The sequence below is a fragment of the Lepisma saccharinum genome, chromosome 22 (assembly GCF_977018435.1).
Source record: "Lepisma saccharinum chromosome 22, izLepSacc3.1, whole genome shotgun sequence".
Taxonomy (NCBI): domain Eukaryota; kingdom Metazoa; phylum Arthropoda; class Insecta; order Zygentoma; family Lepismatidae; genus Lepisma; species Lepisma saccharinum.
The window spans coordinates 34,443,463-34,466,641 of NC_139250.1; the positions used below are offsets into that span (position 1 = coordinate 34,443,463).

Consider the following 23,179-nt stretch of genomic DNA (forward strand, 5'->3'; position numbering starts at 1 on the left):
CCTGTTTGAACCATGGAATTGCAGTGAAAATATTCACCACCAAGTGAAATAACAAGATGCAAAAGAAGTTATGGAGACCATGGAGAAGTGAACGTTGATGAAACAAATAGTTCAAATGGGGCCGTTTACCCACTGTACCCACTCGAGAATTACATCAACTTTTTTTCATCGACAGATTTCAATGTTTTACGTAATGTAAAAGTGGTTCCAGCATTACGAAAGCACAAATAATGAAGATCTTTGATCCCAAAGAATGGCCCACGTAAGTTAAAACCTGCAATTTTGGAGTACCTTCGCCACTTTTTGTTAGTAAAAACTAAAATGGCAAAATAACATGCCAAAAATAACTATCAGTACCAGACCTAGCAATCCTAACCTAACTACGTAAAATTATAGCTGCTGTTGTGTAAAAGTCATTTTGGGTGCTATGTTCACTTGCGCAAAGCCTTCGGGCTGTATTGCTTCACAGTAAAGTAACATGCTAACGTACTTTACACAATAACACATTTCCAAGAGCTAAAATCAACTGAAAACGTTCATAAACAACAAAATCTTCATAAACAATGCAAGATATTTCACTCTCTCTAGGGGGTACAGAGAGTCAAGGGTACTATTCAAATTTTCACCATCAAGTGGAAATGTGGTGCTGAAATAACAACCAGAAGTCGGACGTGTAAAACTTTATTTAACGAAGAATTTCAAATACAGCGTTAGCCATTTTAAATTGGAATGTATAACAGTAGAAAAAGAACAACATAATGTATGAGGGATAAACTTGGCTTCAGAGAAGCAAAAAGCTGAGTGCTTCTTGTTGTGCGAGATGGCACTTGAAATGGAATTTCCTGAATAAGGCGATCACAGAAGAACCATCAACTATTTTATGCAGGAATACATGGTCTGCCAGTTTATGTCTCTCATGAGGCAGTTGGATATTTAAAAATTTTAAGAAGAATGGGCTTTTGTAAGTGTTTAGTGGATGAAATTCAGTAACGAACAATGACCAGGAAGAAATTTAGAACACAATTTAGTCTATCAAGTTTGAAGGGAGAACATTATTCAATTTGGAAAAGTGCTAGAGCAGACAGGTTGTTTATTTCAGTAAAACGATAGAGTACACCCAACATATGCATGGAACCCTTAGTGACTGCGGATATATGTTCAGAAAAGGAAAGTTTCTCATCAAATATGACTCCCAGATCCTTCTGTGTTGCAACTCTTTGAACACAATTATTATTTATGAAGTATTTTATATCAGTACAGTAGTGTTGATATGCATGCTGTGAATGTAAATGACCCTTTGGAAGAATAAAACAGCATGATGAATGGTCATACAAAGCATTTCCCAGGATGTTGTTCATTGTGCACCAGATTTCAGCACCACATTTCCACCTGGTGCTGAAAATTTGAACTATTTTTTCTTTCATCAGCATTCGCATCCCTGTAGTCTCATAGTTTCCGTAACCTATATTGCAAGTCAAAAGGGCTCCAGAAGGTTCTGAGTAGGCAAAATCTGATATAAAAAAAAGTGTGTTAAGGTGAACTTCCACTTAGGAAACCTGCAGCATGTGGCAGTAACACTTCGGCTGTCTTTAAACTAACATGACAATGAAATTACAAGAGCATGAACCAGTGAATCATTAAAAAAGCTGATTCTTATTCATGGTGCAATGCAAACTGCCTAAATATAGAAGAATCATTCTCGCCTACAGTTCCACAACTAACTGCTTTGATTGAAATGGTTTACTGTCATGCTCCAACAGTCAACAACAGGTAGCAAAAAAATGGCACACTCTATGAGGTTCTTTTTGGTACGAAATTTGAAATTAAGTGCTACTCCAATACAGGGTGATCCCTGGGAAATAATATAACAACAACTAGCAACCCTACAGAGAGGAATGCATATCGTCACATTAATCATAATTTGTGTAAAGTGACCAGACATGAATACATTTTGTATAGCTATGTGTCAGTTGTGAATATCATATTTTGTACTATTTCCCGAGCACCGCCCTATATACCGGGTGGTCCAAAAGTCCCGGAACGGTCACATATCGTGAGAAAGACACATTGAATCGGAAAACAAAAAAATACGTGTTTAATAAGTGAAACAAAGCTATTCAATGATATCACACTTGATTCCCCACCCCGCTCCCTGGGGGTGGGGTGGGGGCAACTGTGAAATTTTAAATGTAAACCCCCATTTTGTATTGTAGAATCGGAAAGAGGACTTCATTCCGAGTCCAACAAGCTATCAACCTTCCTCCTAACTTAATTAGGAACACAGATATGATTTTAAATTTTTGGGAGGAAAAAAGAAAAATCAAAGGGACGCTCTGCCCCTAATTGAGCTACAGTGAAAGTGATTGGAGATTCGAAATCTGCACGTCAAGACCTTTTTATAGAGTATATGGAAGGGAGGTCTACCGAAAATTTAAAATTTCAATTTTTTTAAAACATAAAAATTAACATTTTAAGATAACTCCAATCAAAAGTGTGGAAAATACATTTTGGCAATTTTTGACCTCATGTATTGTAGCTACCCAAGTTATTGTTAAGGACAATAATTGAATTAATCCATGCTACAGTTGATTAACTTATTTTACTTTGCTTTTCTGCCACTTCTGGTTAATTGTGAAGATAAGGTTGAATGGTGATAAAATGAAAAAAAAAACATTCTAATAATCAACACTATAAAGTAGACTTCGCGCTTCCTTTTATAACATATAGTTCAATAATAAAAGGAAATATATTGTCATTGCCTAACATTTAAATTCACACTAAATTTGATTGAAGCTGTGTTTGTATTATATTATTTTTATCAATACTATGTATTTAAAGTCATGACTTATTTACTCTCATATGGATTTGATATTTGTACAAATTGTGTAATTAATCTTCATATTCATCGACTATTGTGCGATGTATAATATGTTTGTATCTGAAATTATTTAGCGATACTCTGTTGTGATTGTACTATACTGTGTTTGTATTTTGTTCTGTTACTTTGTATAACATACCTACAGTCATTTCTATTTTCTGTACCTTTTTCTTTGTGTAATTCTGTAATTTTTAAAATGTATATTTATTTGTTATTATAAATGATTTTCATATGATTCTTTATAATTGGAACAATATGTTCTGTTAAGGATCTTTGCTAAATAAATAAATTAAAAAAAATTATACGCTAATAACTATAATTGTAAATATGCAAGATTTTGTTCCCCAATATAGTTATTACTATAAATTTATTTCACAAATTCACACAATAAATTATTTCTCTTCATCAGAAAGTAATTTCTGCTTTCTTGGTAGGTATTCCATAGAGGAGGCTGTTTCTTCCACAGAGTGAGTAGCCAATGAGAGATTAAAGAACCAGAGCAGCTTACCTAAAAACATAGCATTCTTGCTGTGAACTCACAGTACTGCTCAGGTGCTAAATAAAGCCAGAAAGCTGTCAGAATATGGATTAGTAGTAGGGAAATGTGTTGTAACTAACTTTTGAGCAGTGCATAACTACTGAATATACACCGGAAACTGTTTCCAGGAAATATATTTCAAATGGGGCTAAACAGTGTGGCGATTTTATTGCTGCAAAGTATATAATTTTGTTGTGTCAATAAATCGTCACAATTCAGCACTTTCCGCCACTGTATCAGTTGTGGCATACTCTTTCTATTGTTTGTGGAAATGCTTGGGCTAAGCAACACTAGGTGGCAGCACTAGCTACCTCCGCGCATCGTGTGCAAAACAGGAAGTTACACACATTCACAGTATGTTTCAACTTGTGGTGTAGGAGAGAATGAAGGCAAGGAGTGTTCGCCAGTGTGTGTCTCGCTGGTTCGAGACCAAACTTGATACTGCTTCCACTCCCAGCAAGAGTAAAAAGAAGGATGTCGTAATTACATTTTTTGTTCTTTGCCCGAAACGCATGATGTCCAAGATACATAGTGCTACGTCGTCTAAATGTTTTTTTTATTCCCGCACAGTGTGACTTTGACAGTCAAAAGAAGAGAACGCAACAACCATATTTTGTCTCTGTCGTACACAAGGTTGTCTATGCCACGACCTTGGATTTCCATCACCATGCAGAAGCCAAGATGTTAGATAGGAGGAGCTTTCCATTGTTTCTGCAACTATTCTGAATGTTGCCCATTTACCGGATGAGGGGGTACGGCAAGTGGAAAAACACATGATCTGCAGATTTTTTCATGCTTATGAAATCGCCACAACAGGTAATGGGAAAATGGTGAGTATCTACCTACTGGCCTATCTTGGAAGGAGAGGCATAAAAAGTGATGTCACTATTTAGGTTAGCTTTTTTGTAAGTATTAGTGAATTTAGGGCTGGTTGTATAAACTGGAGATCGGATTTGACCTACAATCCAGGAATGAACCAAGTTCAAGCGTCTATCATGTTGCAGAAAGCTAACTGTCAATTTGTCGATCTTACATCAAATTCTGATCTTAGGTCAAAAATGTAGGTTTGGCAACGTGGCAAAACACTGATAGCGCTACTATGCTTGCGATGTTACAAATTATACAACGGAGAACAGCAAATGTTTTAAAGTTGTTTTCGGAAAATACATGTATTTAATATTTGAATAAAGAATAAATGTGAGGTGCTATACATAGTAAATATTCGTACATACTACAAATTTAGTAAAATCACGTAAATAAGATACTATATGGCCATTTATAGCTGCTTTGAGTTACACGTGAATGATTTGTCATTAATGAAGAAAGCAACTATCTGTTCCAAAGGGAAGAAAACATGCTAGAAATAGATTTATAAAAACTGCATTTCTTTTTTATGCTAAAAAGATATATAACAACATCCTTATGCTCGGATTCGGAGCTATTGTGCATGTGAGGAGATATTTGTTGCATTTATTTTGTAATTATACAATAACGAGTAACAGGTGGATCATTCATTCCTGTAACTTACGAAATTTTCCTTGCATGCTATTGTGCATGTGAGGAGATGTTTGTTGCATTTATTTTGTAATTATACAATAACGAGTAACAGGTGGATCATTCATTCCTGTAACATACGAAATTTTCCTTGCACTTCATTGAATAATTTAAGTTTTCAAAAGTAAAATGTGTCTACAGTTTCCAGAATGGAATAAAATATTGAAACAACAATGGTGTTTGTCCTCTCAGATGTCAATTAGGCCTAAAATGTTTTGTCATCATCATAAAACAAATAATTATTTGAAATAAAAGATGTGTGGGCTAGACTCTAGTTTACATCCTTCTTGCCTTTTGGTGGTAACCAATGGGAGTTAACAACACTGCATGCTCGTATTTGTGGCTGCATTGTGAATGCATGTTCATGCGTTCTGCATGGTGATTGCTTCTTTGCGTTCGCGGTGTGGTGCGTGTGGTGCACGTTCATGGTGCTTGTGTATGGTACATCTGTATGATCACAGATCACAATGGCATACGTCTGCTTGGATGGTTTCTGGAACAGGAAGCGCTTGGGACTAGAGACAAGTGTTTGACATGGTGCGAGGAAAACGGATTGTTGAAGAAGGAAAAGATTTGTAGGATACATAGGTGCCAAATGATTCTGGAAGTAAATTATGGAGTTGTGGGAAGGTTTCGATGTCAAAAAAGGGGCCATGGTACGGGATATGTTGAGTAAAGAAGTGATGGAACTTGGTTTGAAAAGACTCATTTGGATTTGCCAACTATCAGTTTAATGTACAGCTTGGCATATGATGAAACATACGACAATGCAGCTAGGGAAGCTTCCGATTTCAATGGTTGCGGACCGGCAATACAAACAATATGTGACTGGTTTTCATTTTGTAGGGAAACAATAGTAATTCATTACGTGGAACATGAGAAGACAAGAGGACAGATAGGAGGGCCCGGTAAAATTGTACAGATTGATGAATCAAAATTTAGAAAAAGAAAATATTACCGAGGGCGGCATATTGAAGGACACTGTGTAATTGGAATGTTAGAGAATGATTCTACTGACTTACGACTTGAGGTGTGTTCCGAAAATGTACGCAGTGCGGGCATACTTTTGAATTTAATTCAACATCATGTGGCACCTGGTACAGAAATACACACAGACATGTGGAAGGCCCAACTTGGATTGTCTTCCCTGGGATATATTAACAAGACAGTAAATCATAGCGATCCGGACAACCGTTTTGTTGCACCAGACTCAACACATACACAACGGATTGAATCCATTTGGCGAGTGGTTAAAGTTTTCTTCCAAAAAAAAAAATACCTTTGGAGTCTTTTGCAGACCATTTAGTGGAATTTCAATGGAAAAGGAGTGCCAATTTGGCAAAGAAGAACAGGTTCCAAAAACTTCTAGATGGTGTAAAATACGTTTATCCAAAGTGATAATTCAGTGCATTGTTCAAAACCGTGCTAGCACACAGCCGGCATTCGGGCATCTCTAACGGTAAGTAAGTTTTTCTTTTTACACTTTCTGTTCACGATAGCCCCACTAACCATTCACGGGAACGAGGTATGCCTACGAGGTTAGGTTAGGTCTGTTACGTTAGGTTCCATTAGCACTCATTTCACCCCTAAATATGTGCTTCTTGATCAAAAAATGTCCTCAGTACGTTCAATCTCCCATATCCGGACAACATCGGTTTTTCTCGATTTTCTCCTTCAGGAAATTTTTCCTCGCCTTGGGATTTACTTTGTTGAATTCCTTATAAAATAAGCTTTCCAACGATATATGACACGTATTCCTTAGGAAAAGGACGTAAACTAGAGTAGTTTATATATCAGGAGGAGAGGAAGCTTTACCAACTAAAATGCAACGTGCTCAGTTCATAAAGCAGTAGATATATACACTACATCCCAAGTTATATGCTCTATTCCATTATGCGGACAAAACTGATTTGCAATGACACTAGGCTGGATGCAGTAAATTGAAATGGTAATATTTTTATACTCCCTATTCACCTGATGCAGGTTTCACAATATCATCAACAAAAGAAAACTTAAGCAGGTAGGTTAATATTTTCTGTTTGTATCTACACTTGATTGCTCTGAATTCATCTCTCACTGATTGTTAAATTAAACATGGTCTTGCAGTCATTTAAGGTAAATTTCAAGAAAAAATACACAATATTTCAAACAGAAAATAACAATGACACACAATATATGGAAAGAAAGAAAAATGGAAGCAATATTTATCATTGTTCACCTCATTGTGCATGCTTGGTGCTGCTCTATTATTATTAATATGGAAACAGAATTTATGAATTGATTCTCCAGTCTTTGAATCTTGCCACACACGTTTACTTCCAACACATTATTAAAGCAAATATTTGTTAGTACAACCACGGTACAACAGCTGAACTACAGTCAAACTCTGCTGATCGGGGAAAATTCATGGGTTAACTTTGACCTCAGATCGCCGGGACTTAATCTCGGTTCAACTTTTACACAACATAAAATCAGAGTTCAGCGTGACTGCAGATCAATTTTACTGGCTAATCAAGGATAAACTGCTTTATACAATCAGTTCTTAATGTACCTAGTCAGTTTTAATTTATTCAGCCAGTCAATATAAATACAAAATATTGATATATTGACTTGCTAACTAAGCATATAAGTAGAACCCAGATTTTATCTTCCTGGATTAACACTTTCCAATATTCCTGATTTTTAAGTTTATTTCCATCTTGATTCTCAGGTCACACACTAAAGCCCTAATAATCTTCTAGGTCAGTAGCTTCCCATAAGGCTGACTGTTCACAATGCACCAAAAGAGAATTAAGGTACACACAATAACAAAGGAACGGCCCCTACTCTTACAAAATGGAGTTGGAAACACTTAATTATTCCAGTATTGAAAACAGAGTGCAGGGAATGAAGGTCACTGGTCATTGCAGACAAGGCTATCAGTACTCTGAGGCACCCAGCCTGTGGTGTAGGCTATGCATGTGAACTTGTCTCCTGCAAGATTTGTGTTCAAAGTCTTGTCCGACATTGTGGGTAGTTTATAGGAAAAATTCATGTGGGTGCATATAAAATACAATAATTATAAAACACGGTAATTACAGTTGACACAATAATCTTTGTGGTTGAATGTAGTTGTCTAAGGCATACATGTCTTTTGTGTTTGTTCCATCTGTTCGTTTCCTTTTTTATATTTCTTTTCGAGGTAATCATAACCACAATAACAAAAAAAAAAAAAAAGAAGAAGAAATGAACAACCAATAAGCATTAACCTTTTGGGACCCAAGCGTCTCGATCGAGATACCAAAATGTAACCCTCCCGGTACCAAGCGTCTCGATCGAGATGCTGTGTCAAGGTCGTAGTTTTTACGTTATAACTTTTCTATTTTTGGCTAGAATTTCGATTTTTTTTATATATATTGTTCCTAACACATGTATTTAACAGAAATGTTATTTTGCATTTTTTTTGTCTTCATGAAAATGGAGGGGAAAAGGGACTTCTTTTTTGTGTCTCTCTTCAAGGTCAAATTTTTGCCGACAACGTAAGACTGGCTTTGTTGTTCTAAAGCAATGCTTTTCACTCCCTCCTGTTAACTGCATTCGAAGGAATCTTGTTTATCAGTATCGGATGTCAAAATGAAAGTTTTCCGTGAGGGTGCAAGCAGGGAGGGAAGGGGGGGGGGGGAAGACTGGTTGTTGAATCTGCGTTGTGAATATGGAATTTCGAAGCACGCTGAAGGAAACCTTTGTTTTTAGCACAAGTGTCCACAAGTTGCAACAGGGGTTACCCTGCATTGTCTAAAAATAGAATTTCAAGCAGCTGCAAGAATCGGCGCTCATTTTTCACAGCGTTCTAGCTTTTCGTCCATGACTGTTGTGCGTAGGTGTCATTTTGTGCCCAAGTGCGAGGACAATTTTTGGGTGAAGTGACAATTTTTTAAAATAATTTTTGGGGTTTTTCTCCCTTCCCCCTCCATATATACGCCAAATTTGTATACATTTTGCATTTTGTGTATTCTGATATTTTTTTCGGGGGGCCAGGGGGAAACACCATTTTTTTTAAGAAAAGTATTTTTGAGGGGATTTCCCCCCCCCCCATATGTACGCCGAATGTGCATTAATTATATATCGTCTGATTCTGTGATTCATTCTACGTACAATGGTATATCTTTCATACCTCTAGGGCATTTAGTTTCTGAGCTGTAGTCAATTCAATGTAACTCTATTCCGAAGATTGAGACAGTGGCGTACAAGCCTTTCGTTTCAGGGGTACAACTCGCGATACATTGGTCATACGGCAATGATGCAAATATTTTTCTGTTTCTTACATGCCAGCGATAATTTCTATGTGCATTTTGAACTTTTCATATCCTTTTTTTTTGGGCGGGCCGGGGGGGGGGGGCGAAACCCCATTTTTTTAAAAAAAAGTATTTTCAGGGGATTTCCCCCCCTTTATATACAGTGCGTCCATTTCGATCTGCAGCCGAGAGATCGGGAGAAACGTGGCGGGCGGCGCTGACGGAGATGCCAACATTTGAGGCCTGTAATGCCCGCTTATTTTTGTGGACATCTTGCAAAACGAGCACTAACCTGTGTTATAACACGCAAAAGTTCTTCTGTTATTCTTCCAAGTTCCACCCTTATATACACAAATAAATACGCTTTAGAAATTATATTAAGAGCCACAGATAATACTCTGTAAAACATTTTAATCATAGTTTTGACCAGTAACGTCCTGCTTAAGTTTATATCCTTGAAAGAGTTTTGTGTCGATGGGGATCGTTTGGAGGTTTCGAATGTGCAACACTGGATCAAGATTACGCTGCAGACGAACCGTTAAAAGCTAATGGTGTTCGTGAGCTTCCTTGCAATCCGAAATCTCCTAGCTCAAGTTTTTTGTTCCTTCGCGACTACAGAGCTGTGAATATAGTGGCAGCCAGATGTAAACCAAGAGCGTGTTAATTTCGTACTGTGCGTAAGAGTGTTATTCTTGGTTACTTGCCGTTACTTGTTTGTGTTATTGCAGTGTGTATGTGTATTGTGTCAGTCAGACGATTGGAATGCCAGCCGCAAGGTTCACGTTAGAACAAAGAATTTTTATGTATGACACTTAGGTGAAAACAGACTCGTGTCGAGACGTCTGTAGGCAATTTGTACAGGAATTCCCAGGCGTTTCACCTCCACATAGAGATACGGTTAGACGTCTTGTCCTTAAATTACGAGAAACTGGATCGTTAAATTTTAAAACACCTAAGCAAAAACGACGGATTCTAACCGAAGCAAAACTCGATGAAATTGGTGCAGCGTTAGAACGTTCTCCAAACAAACCTCTACGCCGTGTTTCACAGGAGATGGGCGTGTCAACAATATGGGTATTTTCAACAAGATTCGGCCACAGCACATACCGCCGCTGATTCTTTGGACGCTATAAGGGAGGTGTTTGATGACAGAATAATTTCAAGAGGTTTATGGCCTTCACGTTCGCCAGATCTTACCGTATGTGACTATTATTTGTGGGGAACCTTGAAAAATAGAGTCTACCGAAATAACCCTCATAGCATTAACGAACTAAAAGACAATATAAAGGCAGAACTAGGAAGAATTACGGAAGAACTTTTGCGTGTGAATCAAAATTTCATCAAACGATGCCAGGAATGTGTGAATGTAGGTGGACATCACTTTGAACAACTCTTATAACACAGATTAGTGCTAGTTTTGCAATATTTATATAAATGTCTGCATATGTCCATAAAAATATGCGGGCATTACAGGCCGCAAATGTCGGCACCTCCGTCAGCGCCGCCCGCCACGTTTCTCCCGATCTCTCGGCTGCAGATCGAAATGGACGCACGGTATATGCCGAATGTGCATAAATTATATATCGTCTGAATCTGTAATTCATTCTGCGTACAACAGTATATCGTTCATATCTCCAAGGCAAATAGTCTCTGAGTTAAAGTCATTTCAAGGTACCGCTGCATTTTGAAGCTGGAATCAGTGGCGTGCTGACCATTCCTTTTGAGAGTACAACTCAAGTTACATTGGTCATATGATAATAATGCAAATATTTTTGTTTTCCTTACATGTCAGCGATCATTTCCATGTGCATGTCGACACTGTCATGTACTTTTTTCCTGAGGGGAGGGTGGGGGGACCATTTTTTTTTTCCGAAATTTTGGAATTTTGAGAGTTAGCCCCCTCCCCCCTGCCACATATACGCCGAATTTGCTTAAATTTTATATAGTCTAAATCTCTGGTTCATTCCGCGTACAATGGTATATCACTCATCTCTCTAGGGCAATTAATTTAATTCACTTAATCGAAACTCTGCATTTGGCACAAAATCGGCTTGGGCATCAAGGGGGTTACATGTGAAAATGGCCTTGGGCACCAAAAGGTTAATGGAGGCATAATAATGCCAATATATACTTTTTTTAACAAATTGCCAGCTCAGAAACAGTTGTCTTGAGAACTCAAAATAGACAAGGAATAGTTTTTCGGATGGCAAACAGCCACAGAACCAAACCCTATGTTAATTCTTCGAAGACATATGTCTAACACTTGCTTTCCTTTGGGTACTGATGGCCTTAAAAGCTGTGCAGCTTTCTCATGAGTCTTGAATACCAGCTTCTGCATTGATGCTGAAGTGTTTCCAATTCAATATTGCTTCTTTTTATAAAAGATGAGGTTGTTCTTTCAAATATATTTCCAGTGCTCAAAAAATCTTCTCCAGAGCTAGGCGCCAGGAAACCACCTACTAGTAATTGTGGATACTATAACAAGCTGAGCCAGCCCCTGTGGCGGTGTAGTTAGTACATTGCGCTACGAAGCCAGGGGTCCCGGTTTCGAATCCCGAACTGGGCTTGGATGTTTATGAGTGTTCATTCATCAATTTCATCATATCGTCATTCATCACCATCTTTGCAAATTAGCCAAAAGTGGCACTAAAAGTGAAGTAAAATAAAGCAAATCAGTCAGTCTATAAATTGAGCATCACTGTATTCAAAGCATCGCTAAATTATGTGAGAAAGCAGGAAATGGGGGTTGGGGGGACAAAGAGTAAGAAATTATTACTGATTCTATAGAATGTTCATAACGACGTTGATAAAAAAAAATTGCTAACTTATGCTGTACTGCAATTTGAACTTAGAATCTTGAAAGTTTTGTACACTAAAACTTAAAAAACTGCAATATTACAGAAAAAGATCACAGTCGGCAAGCTGAAATTTTTAGTCTAGCCCTGTATATTTCCCTACTTGTGTCTTTGTGAAGGAAGGAAAGATCATGATTCTCCTCTTTTCCAGGAAGCAGCATGTAGTTTACATTCATTTAAGCCAGTCTCTCAAGACATGGAGCATCAATGTACACACCAAGATATTAACACTTTTAATAAAATGTAATTACGCAGCAAAATTCTTAAATATTTTGAAGTGCAACTCAGGATAATAGGGATCTCAATATCCTGTGTATCAGAACTAGGGGTGTGCGGGACAGAATTATTTTGGTCGGGATGGGATCGGGAAATTTTTTAAATCCAGACATTCAGGATGGGAAGAATTGGCAATTTCCTGACAAAGTCGGGAAATTATCGGTACAGGAAATGTCCCAAATTTCCCGAAGCTCTGGAAATCCAAATTCTACACATCATTTTCACCTTAAGTGATTGTTTTTGCATTAATAGAATAAAGACTAACGGTTTCCGATAATATCCAGAAACTCACAATGTAGAAAAAGTCGGAGATTTAACTTTTAAAATGACCATTCGGTATTTCCCAATCCTGAAAATCAGAAAGTCATTCACCAAAGTCAGGATCGGGATGGGAATTTTTTTTCTGATCCCGGTCCTGACTTTTCGGGATCCCGCATGCTTTCAATCAGAACACACCACTTACCTTACAGAGCGACCCCCTTGATGGTGTAGTGGCAACATTGTCACTTTGTAATGACAGGGTCCCGTTCTGTTTCAGACTTTAAGTCTGTAAGTTTCATTTGCAGAAGTGTGAATAGCCCCTACCATGAAGGTGAATCATCTATGAGAAGAGAGGGCCAGTGTTCATGTGCCAGGGTGTCAATCATACCCTCACAAGAAGAGCTCCCATGAGGTCAGGCTTAGGCAGTAACTAATTCTAACTCTAACAGAATTACTTTTCTGCATTAGAAGTAACGTTAAGAACAGTTACGTGCAGCTCAAAATTTCATTAGGGTGAACATTGTGAAAAATCGTCAATCAAATTTCAACTACAAATTGAAATGAAACAGTCAAGAAAAAGGTGTTATTTTTTATTCATTCCCTTCTGTTTTTAATGAGCTTTAATTTGAAATTTAACATGACTATGGTATTTGAATCTTATAATTTTTCAAAAACTATCGTTTTTAAATCTCAAAAGCACCTCCTTTACTTTTTTGAAAGAAATGTGATTACCTATAGTAATAATAAGAATAGCTTTGATAAAAAATTAAATAAACACCTATATAAATATTTATCTACCTTTTAGGGTACAGAAAAAAAATTCCGGAAAAAAATGCTCTGAAAGGAATGAAATGAAAGCTCATTATCCATTTAAATTTGTTTGATAATTATGAAACAAGAATTCTGATGATCCAAAATTTGATCTGACGCACAAATATTATTACACGATTGAAGTCAAATGACTCCAAATTTCATTTTCTTGCTGGGAGCACTACATTAATGGCATTGTAACAAAGCAAAAGGGGAAGAGATCATGAAATAGCAATTAGATATAGAAACGAGAACTTGGAGGAATATGAATATGAATATTTAGGAACCATCATAACAAGTGATGGTAGGTGTGATGAAGAAATCCTAAATAGGAAAAGAAAAGCAAATACAGTATATTATCAGTTCAGTAAAACAACAATGGGAAAGAAAGAAGTGGCAGTAAAGACAAAAATGCAGCTATACAAATCAGTATTGGTCCCTACATTAACATATGGAATGGAAAGTTTACCACTTCAAGATAAACATCTGAGTAAAATTCAGGCTAGTGAAATGAAATACCTGAGAAGAGCTGTTAATAAGACTAGGAGAGATAAAGTGAGGAATGAAAGAATAAGAAGAGAAGTGGAACAGGAGTCGCTAGAGAAAATAATTGAAAAGAGACAGCTAAAGTGGTGGGGACATGTATTCAGAATGAATGAAGACAAAAAGGTAAAGCAAATTCTAGAAGTAAAGGTGCAAGGTAGGAGAGGTAAAGGAAGACCAAGGATAATGTTTGAAGACAGAATGGAAAAGATTGGAAGAGAAAGGAATAAGACAATAAATATGATGAAGAGAATGATGAGAAGGATCGAGGCAACCAACCCTACACTATGATGGCAGAAGGGGACTAGAGGAAGAAGAAGAAGAAGTAACAAAGCATATGCAGCCAAGACAAGTGGCACAGTGGGGTTACTCTCTAGAAAAAATGTGTATGAAAATGATCTGGCCTCAAGGATTTTAATTGGTCGATTTGTCACTTTTGATTGGAATATGCAAAATTGGGCAAATTGAGTAAGTATTAAATAATTGGTTGTTGGTTGGTTGATTTGGTGTTCTAAGTCCACTTTATGCACAGCAAGGCCAATCAGGACTGGGCCTACAGTTTAAAACGGGATTCGAACCACTGGGTGCCTCCAAAGTATTAAGTGGAAAGAAAATGCTGCAAGAAAACACAGAGAACCTAGGAAGGTAATTGTGGAGAAAGTTCAAGCTGGGTCACTCCCATGTCAAATCAACCAATAAAAAAAAAAAATTCACAAACTTTACTATTCAGACCTCTTGTTCATTCATTGTAGCCTACCTATCAAGACGACAAAAATACAAAATTTCAGATTCTTTGGGCTCTTAGTTTCTTAGACATTCACTTTCAAAAACTCAACAAACATTTGAATTTTGGGTAACATTATAGTATAGGGGTGACGGATTTCTTCAAATTTACAGGAGAAATTACTTACGAAAATAATTTTCTGTAGCGTTGTGGAAGTTCGTGAATGTAGTTTTGATCCATTTTAATGAGAATACACGTTGTTTTCTGCGAAAATCTCTGTCCGATGCGCTGTTTCTGCTGCCGCCATTTGCTTTCTGCACGAGAGCACAATGTTCAATGTGTTAGATGATGTAACCACATGGTCAGTGTTTCAAACTCGGCGTGTTTTCACTAGAACATGACGTGTCGAGTATTTTTATTTCTTTCTTATTTTTTTAACTATGCTTGCCTAACCTAACTTAACCTAACCTTAAGGAAAATGGTTTTTGGGGCTAACCTCAATGGTTTGTGTGAGGTATTAGCACTATTTCAAATCCGGGCACGAAAGTAGGTATTTTCCGGTCTACGAGGTTGCAAAACTGCATAAATCGACAAAACACTCTCACAACGTGCCCTGAATCAGTTTGCTATCGCACGCCATAATGTGTTACAGAATTGAAATAACGAGTAACAGTAAGTACTCGTAAATGTAAGAAATATACATTATTTGGTAAATATGCGATAGTATAGCCCGAATAGATTTCTTCAAATTTACAAGAGAAAATACTTACTGAAATCAGTTTCTGTAGCATTGTCGAAGTTCTTCGAGGTATATTCTTTCGCGGAAACTGAAAGCTTCACCATAGAATGCTGCAGAACAAAAAATAATCACATTTTATGTAAGGAACTTGCATTTTCTGTAAAGCGACAACATTTTGCCGTTGTTCCCATTATGTACCTGCAGACGGCGTGAGCATCCAAAGTCACACGGTCTCGCCAGTGTTTCCAAACGTGCCTTATTTTGTGAGAATTTTTTTTTTAACTACACTTACCTAACCTAACCTTGCCGGAAATGGTCTGTGGGGCTATCGTGAATGGTTTTTGGGGCTATCGTGAATGGTTTTTTGGGGGCTATCCGTGAATAGTTTGTGATGACATAATGAACACGAAATTGATATTTTTTGGTTAAGAAGATTGAAACTCTGCATACCCACTCCAAATCGACAAAACACAAGCACGACGTGCAATGATCCATGACGAGTGCACACCATATTGTCTGTTACCCAAGCGGAACAAGGAAGACAAATAATGACTCGTAATATGAAAAGTTGAGACTATTTTATGGAAAAAGGCATAACTTCACCTCAAAGAATCTTCAGCAATGCAGAATAGGTAAGTATCAATGCTAAAATGAACGAAATAAACGAGTGACAGGTGTTTGGGCTATATCGCATAATTACCCATTATTTTAGTTAGAAATGCATTATTTCACCTTAGGAAATGTTCCGCATTCCAAAATATTACGTTAGCAATGTAAAAAAGTGCAAAATATATGATTTATAGGTGTCACCCCCATACTATAATAGTACCGAATTTTGTAATTTTTCAAAAACTTTTTTGAAATCTTAAAGCACCTCTTTCAATTTTCTTTGAAGAAATGTATGATTTAAATACATGAATTGACTACTTGGTAACACTTTACTATACCTGAGACAGATTTCTTCAAATTTACAGGAGAAAGTACTTACGCAAATCATTTTCTGTAGCGTTGTTGATGTTTGGGAATGTAATTTTGATTCATTTTAATGCGATTGCATGTGGTTTTGTACGAAGATCTATTTCCGACGCGCTATTGCTGCTGCCGCCATTTGCTTCCTGCATGAGAGCAGAATACGCTCTCGTATTGTCCGTATATGCTTAATTGAACGAAAGGAGTGCTAATGGAATCAAACCTAACAGGCTTAACCTAACCTAGTAGGCATACCTCGTCCCCGTGATGGTTTGTGGAGCTATCGTGAATTTTTGGGCTAACGTCAATGGTTTTTCGGTAAGCTATCGCCATGTTGTGTGTGGAAATAAACAAGAACAGTAAGTACTCGTAAATGTAAGAAATATACATTACTTTCCTAACAAATTAAATTATTTCACCTAAAGAAGTGTTCCGGAATGCAGAATAGTACGTTAGCAATGTAAAAAAGTGCGAAAGAAATTATTCCCAGGTGTCTCAGGTATAGTAAAGTAGTACCGACTACTTAAGTGCCAATTTTCATAATGAGATCACAATGGGTTCCTTATGCCAAAGAAAATCTAACTTCCAAACATTTGAAAAAAAAAATGTACACACTAGGCGAGTCAAATTATTCAACATTTTATTACCTTAGACTGAACATTGTGAAAAATCATCACTCAGATATAAAGTACAAATTGACATGAATCAGTCAAGAAAAAGGTGGTAAAATTTCAGTAACCGCCAAACGTCTGAAATTCCTTTATTTTTTCACATTGGTACTTACGTATTCTGCATTCCTAAGGATTTTTCAAGGTGCCATTTCGTTTTTTTCATGCAAATAATCTCAACTTTCGACATATCGAGTAATTCTTGTTTGTTCATTTTCCCTTGCGTTACATGCAATATGGTGGAAAAATTCACGGATAGCCCCACGAACCATGCATGGCAAGGTTAGGTTAGGCAAACAGAGTTAAAATCTACAAAATTGTCATGTTCTTAGAAAACAACGATGTGGTTGAAAACACTGACCAGGGGTTACATCATCAAACGCATGCAACATTTGATTCACGGAGTGGAAGGACATAGAAGCAACAGCTTTCGTGCATCGGAGGCACATTAATGTTGAAAAATACATGATTTACCGGCAAAATATATTAAGCGAGGGGGAAAAAACACTTCCAAGACCTTCGTAAAGTATACAGAAACTCATTTCGGTAAGTACTTTCTCCTGTAAAATTGAAAAGTACGTTTTGCGGATACGAAAATTTAACCAAAGGTGTTTTTTTATTATTATTATTCATTTAGACAAGGATTCTTAAACTACTTTCATTTGTTTATCACTGATTTTAACTAGCCTGTTTTTATTACTATGAATAATCACTATGGTAGAAATAAAAGAACGGAGTGACTACCTTCACCGGGTGGTGAAGCTAGCTTTTTGAGCTATTTTCACCAGATTTTAAGCTATGCAAGAGCATGATCTACAACCTGCCCTGTCCTGCTACACAGATGTGTGTACTATTCTGTAGTGTATGTGTATGAAGCTTTCATCGGTGTGCATTTACTTTCATGCAGGAGACTACTACTTTCTTTCTGCATGTTATGGAGTTGGAAAAATACCACAATGTGTCCTGATAAGGACCAGTGCTGCTAATATGTCACATGAACTAAGTATGAAGGGGTATTATGTTCCTAAATGCTTTTATTGTTAGGTTAGGCAGGTCATGCTTAGGGCTATTAGCATGAAAATTACTTCTGTAAATACTTCCCAACACCTGGTCATGCAATTTCTGAACTTCTCACTACCTGGTGACAGTAGTAGTAACGCCCATTTTAAATTTAAAATAACATCTTACCAGTAAGTTCAGCAACACTGGCATGTAATAAAATAAGATAAAATACAATGTTATGATATACTTTTGCTGGTGAAAATAGTTGCAGCCTAAAAGAATAGTGGAATTTTGAATTGAAATGAAGGAAACGTACATCTTATCAATAGAAGCACCACTGCCTACCCCGCAAAAAGCACAATTTACAGCATGAATAAAGTTATACTCTGCAAATACACTCTATCATTGTAGAAGTTTTGTTTACTTTGCATATAATCGGTGACTAAAATGAGGCATTGGTGGTATGTCAGAGTGTTGAAAAACTGCTATGCTGTCCTTACAAGTTGAAATATGTGTGCTTGGGGTGCTGCCCTGACTGTGATAGGGAAAGAGATCTGATGACAGAAACCACATTGCTACAGTGACTTTTCCTTGCAACTATTGGCAACCAAGACTTTCACCCCTCCCTCTGTGCAAGGAAAAGATGGTATCTCCTACCTTTCATGCCTGAATAAATGGTCTTGGTGTAATAAACTTACAAATAAATTTCTCATTTACTTGTATCAGCAATATGCGAGCTAACCATGATAATCTATATTCCTTCTAGGCCTATGCATCTTTTCAAATAAAATTTGTGAACAAATTGAACACAATTATAGTTGAGTAGAAATTGCCTAAAATATATATTTGTTACTCTATACTGAGAGGAATCAACGTTATTTCTGGCATGTGGCATATGATACATTTTTCAACGTCCAAAACCCTTCGCCAGATTGACATTCACCTCTTTAGTTTGAATTAACCTACTTAATTTCAGTAGCTACATTAGGGAACAATAGAAAGTGTACATGACTACTCTACGATAATATAGATAAAGAATAAACTCATTACAATCAATGTTTACATTTACGAAGTCTTTATCATATGCAACAGTTCGACACACGAATACACAATGTCAGGATTCGAACCTGATACAACGTAGACGAAAATATGTTACGGCCAAAATCCGCTAAGTAACACTATACTTACACTATTTGGTACTAATTTTATCGAACGATTAATGAACAATAATAATAGTAACTTTAGTTTACTGTAATGCAGGAACAATGCTAGAATTTTGTGAAAATATTGTAACTTACCTTTCGTTCTGCAATTACTTCTTCGACTCCTTTTGGATGCCACGCAACACGTATGTGCCCTTTCTTCATTCGACCCCCTTCTTCCACGTCGGAATTTTCATCACTGCTTACTAACTCGGCATTTTCTAATACCATACCAAACTCAATATTCCCTTTCTTATTAAAACGGTAGACCTCATCCTCGTAGAAGTATTGATACTCCGCAGCCATGTTGAGTGCAGTCAAACCGGGGGAAATGAATCAATACAAATACTAGAAGATCAATTATATAGCAGAAAAGAAAATCGTTCCTTCGAAACCAAGAAAAATACAAACGTTTTATTCAAATTTGTCGATGAAACATATATTATTAATTACTAAAACAAAAATAACAGCATCGCAAATTCGGCTTTAGTATTAATAAAACAAATGAACTGCAAAATGCAAGGGAGATTGCGATAACTGTATCTAGTCAATTCTTCTTCTTTTTCTGACCCTATCAACTGGTAGTCGATTTTAGTCATCTTTCTGAGTTTTTTTTAAATATGTATTTAGTTCGCTATTCACTTACATTTCACAAGAATGAAAAAAAAATCTATAGATATTTATTTATACTGTTTGTTAGATCGTCAAATTACATCTTCTTGCATATCCGTAAAGAAGCCATATAGTGGGAGGAATGGGATCCGTGAGCAGCAGGGTTGGAATGTTTAAAACAAAAGTGTTTAAAACACTTTGTTTTTTTACAAATGTTTTAAACGTTTAAAACAATGTGTTTTAAACATGTTTTTTTTAGAAGTGTTTAAAACACATTTTTGTACTTGATATTTTATAGTTTGTGATAATTCTTTTTGTTTGGCAACCCTGTCTTTTCATTAAATCTGTGTAAATTAATTGGCCGAGTCTGCTGCCACGCACGTGTCAGCAGTAAGAATAAGCGTCAAATTTGCTCCTGCCACGTAATTCGTCTGCTAAAAGGATGTTACAAATCTTAAGAACAGATGAAGACGAGAAAAATGCAAGTTTATAATTAGTGGGAATGAATGTACAGGTAATTTAGAACCTTTTTCTTTAGAAAGCATTTAGCGATATTATTTTAATGCTAACGGAACCTAACCTAATTACGAGAGCATTTAGGTTTATTATTAGAAGAATGCTAAGAGACTTAATCTTAAAACATTTATGTGAAAGTAATTGCTACAACTTCACAGTATGTGTTACAGACGTAATTGCATATATAGCATGATGAAATCACGATAAAACAAAGCCCGAGTTGCTGCCACGCGCATTTTTTTTTTTAGGTTCCAGCAGAAAAAGAACGTGGCAGCAGACACTACCAAATTAATTCGTGCTTTACGTGTCTCACTTATCGCACAACACTTGAGCAACCTTATGTACTGACGTCATGGGAGAAAGCTTTTTAATTTGGTAGTGTCTGCTGCCACGTTCTTTTTCTGCTGTAATTCAAAAGAGACATGCGCGTGGCAGCAGACTCGGTCTTTGTTTTATCGTGATTTCATCATGCTATGTATGTAATTACGTCTGTAACACATACTGTGAAGTTTTAGCGATTACTTACACAAAAATGTTTTCAGATTAGGTCCCTTAGCATTCTTCTAATAATAAACCTAAATGCTGTTGTTGTTAGGTTAGGTTCTGTTAGCATTAAAATAATATCGCTAAATGCTTTCTAAAAAAAAAAAAAGGTTCTAAATTACCTGTACATTCATTCCCACTAGTCATAAACTTGCATTTTTCTCGTCTTCATCTATTCTTAAGATTTGTAACATCCTCTTAGCAGACGGATTACGTGGCAGGAGCAAATTTGACTCTTAATCTTACTGCTGACACGCGCGTGTCGTGTGCGGGATCCCAAAAAGTCGGAACCGGGATCGGAGGGTGGGGTGGATTCCCGTCCCGATCCCGACTTCGGAAAATGACTTCCCGACTTTTCGGGATCCCGAGAAGTCGGGAAATACCGAATGGTCATTTTAAAAAGTCGTCAATTCTCGACGTTTTCTGCATTGCAAATGTCTGGAACTTATCGGAAATTGGTAGTTGTGTACCAGAAGTGCAAAAACAAGCACTTAAGATGGAAATTACGTGTAGAATTCGAGATTTCAAGAGCTTTGGGAAATTTCGAACATATCCCGTCCCGAAAAAATTTTCGGGAAATTGAGAATTTTCCCCGTTCCGAATGTTGGCATTTAAAGAATTTCCCGTTCCGACACAAAAAAATTCTGTCCCGCACACCGCTACCCTGCAGTATGGTAAACCTTATCTCCAAAGGTAAATAAACTGTCCTTGTCGTCACTGTACTCATAAAAATGAGTATTTTTTCTATAACGACTTTAACTATAATTTACTGGTAAAAGGTTGACTTTCTTTTGTTTAAAACATATTTAAAACATGTTTTTTTAACTCATGTTTAAAACTATGTTTAAAACAAAAAAACGTTTTAAACAGAAAAAACAGTTTTTTTTTTTTTTTTAAAAAAAAACATAAATTTTGCCAACCCTGGTGAGCAGGGCAGTAAGAGATGTAGGGAATGGAATTCTATGTCGACGCAAACCACTATATAATTTATCTCGTTCTCTGTCGAAATTAGGACATTGTAAAAAGAGATGTGTAGCATCTTGATTATTTTCTCCACATGTGCAGGCTTGTTTTGTTGTAATATGTAATCGTGATAAATGATCATTAGTGCGAACATGACCTGTACGTAGACGTATTATAAAAGTAATAACTGATCTTGGAAAATTATATTAGTAGTACCAAGGTTTGTTTTGTGAATGTTCTGCAAACACCACTGTATCCATCTAGTATCTAGTCCAGCCAACAGTTGGGTATCTGATTAATAAAGCCCGGATTTTTATGTAATATCAACCCCTAAAATATGTACATAAATATGTAATAAAAATGTCTGAAATATGTAAAAAATATGTAAATTCATAATGAAATATGTACTATAAATATTTATTCCAAACGTTACTTCCTATTTTTGTTACATTTTTTCCTCACAAAGGGATATGTTTATTTCAAAAAGACTTACAAAAATTGAAGTTACAATATTACAATGCTTACATTAAGTATTTTTTATGTTCTTATAGAGCAAAAATATTAACCACAATTTGAATATATTCAATATTTAATATACAATGTCACCAGGTACCATTCAAAATGTTCAGTAGTAAATTTTCGTTGCCCAAATTTTTCACTCAAAAAGCACTTACAAAAATTCAGGTTACCTTTGATCTTGGGGTAGGCACTGTATTTAATTATTTAACTTACAATATGTTACCAGGTACATTTCCAAATGTTCAGAAGTAAATGTTTGTCGCCGATCAGATAATATGTATTTGTACGCAGAGAAACTTCTCTCCACGTCACAAGAAGTAATTTGCGGAGCATACTTCAGGAGGTGAATGTGGTCGGGAGAAATATCATTGGGAGGGTTAACTGTTTCACCATTGAGAATGCGGCTCACTGTAAATAAGATGACGTAACCTGGGTTTCTTTCAGTCACTGCATCAAATTTTCTTCGAGCTTTCTCTCCCACATCTCCTCCAACAGCAGACAGCTTCTTTCTTGCATCCTCATATATATCCATGGCTTCCAGGAGAGGAAGCCCAACAGTTTCAAGTTTTTTTTTTGTGCTTGTATCAATCCAACCAAAATTGCTGTTTATGTATGCCATATCGCAAGCAAGTTTGGTGTCCTTGAAGAGATTTTGAGCAGTGCGTACCGATACAGCTGAGTCCGCCGAAAATGAGTCAAGCACAGATTTCACTTCTTCAAAATGTTCGTTGAA

General features: G+C 36.6%; 1 protein-coding gene across 3 annotated transcripts in view; it reads right to left on the reverse strand.

Annotated features, from left to right (window-relative positions):
• The window catches only part of LOC146004966 ((E3-independent) E2 ubiquitin-conjugating enzyme UBE2O), a 118,826-nt gene extending 99,133 nt beyond the window's left edge, over positions 1-19,693 (reverse strand). The window contains exon 1 of one of the 3 annotated variants that reach the window (XM_083144043.1): positions 19,390-19,693. In XM_083144043.1, the coding sequence (XP_083000169.1) occupies positions 19,390-19,599 (210 nt within the window). In that variant the 5' untranslated portion in view covers positions 19,600-19,693. The remainder of the gene's footprint in view (positions 1-19,389) is intronic. The other 2 variants (XM_083144042.1, XM_083144044.1) reach the window with 2 other exon arrangements.
• Between the last annotated feature and the right edge of the window lie 3,486 nt (positions 19,694-23,179).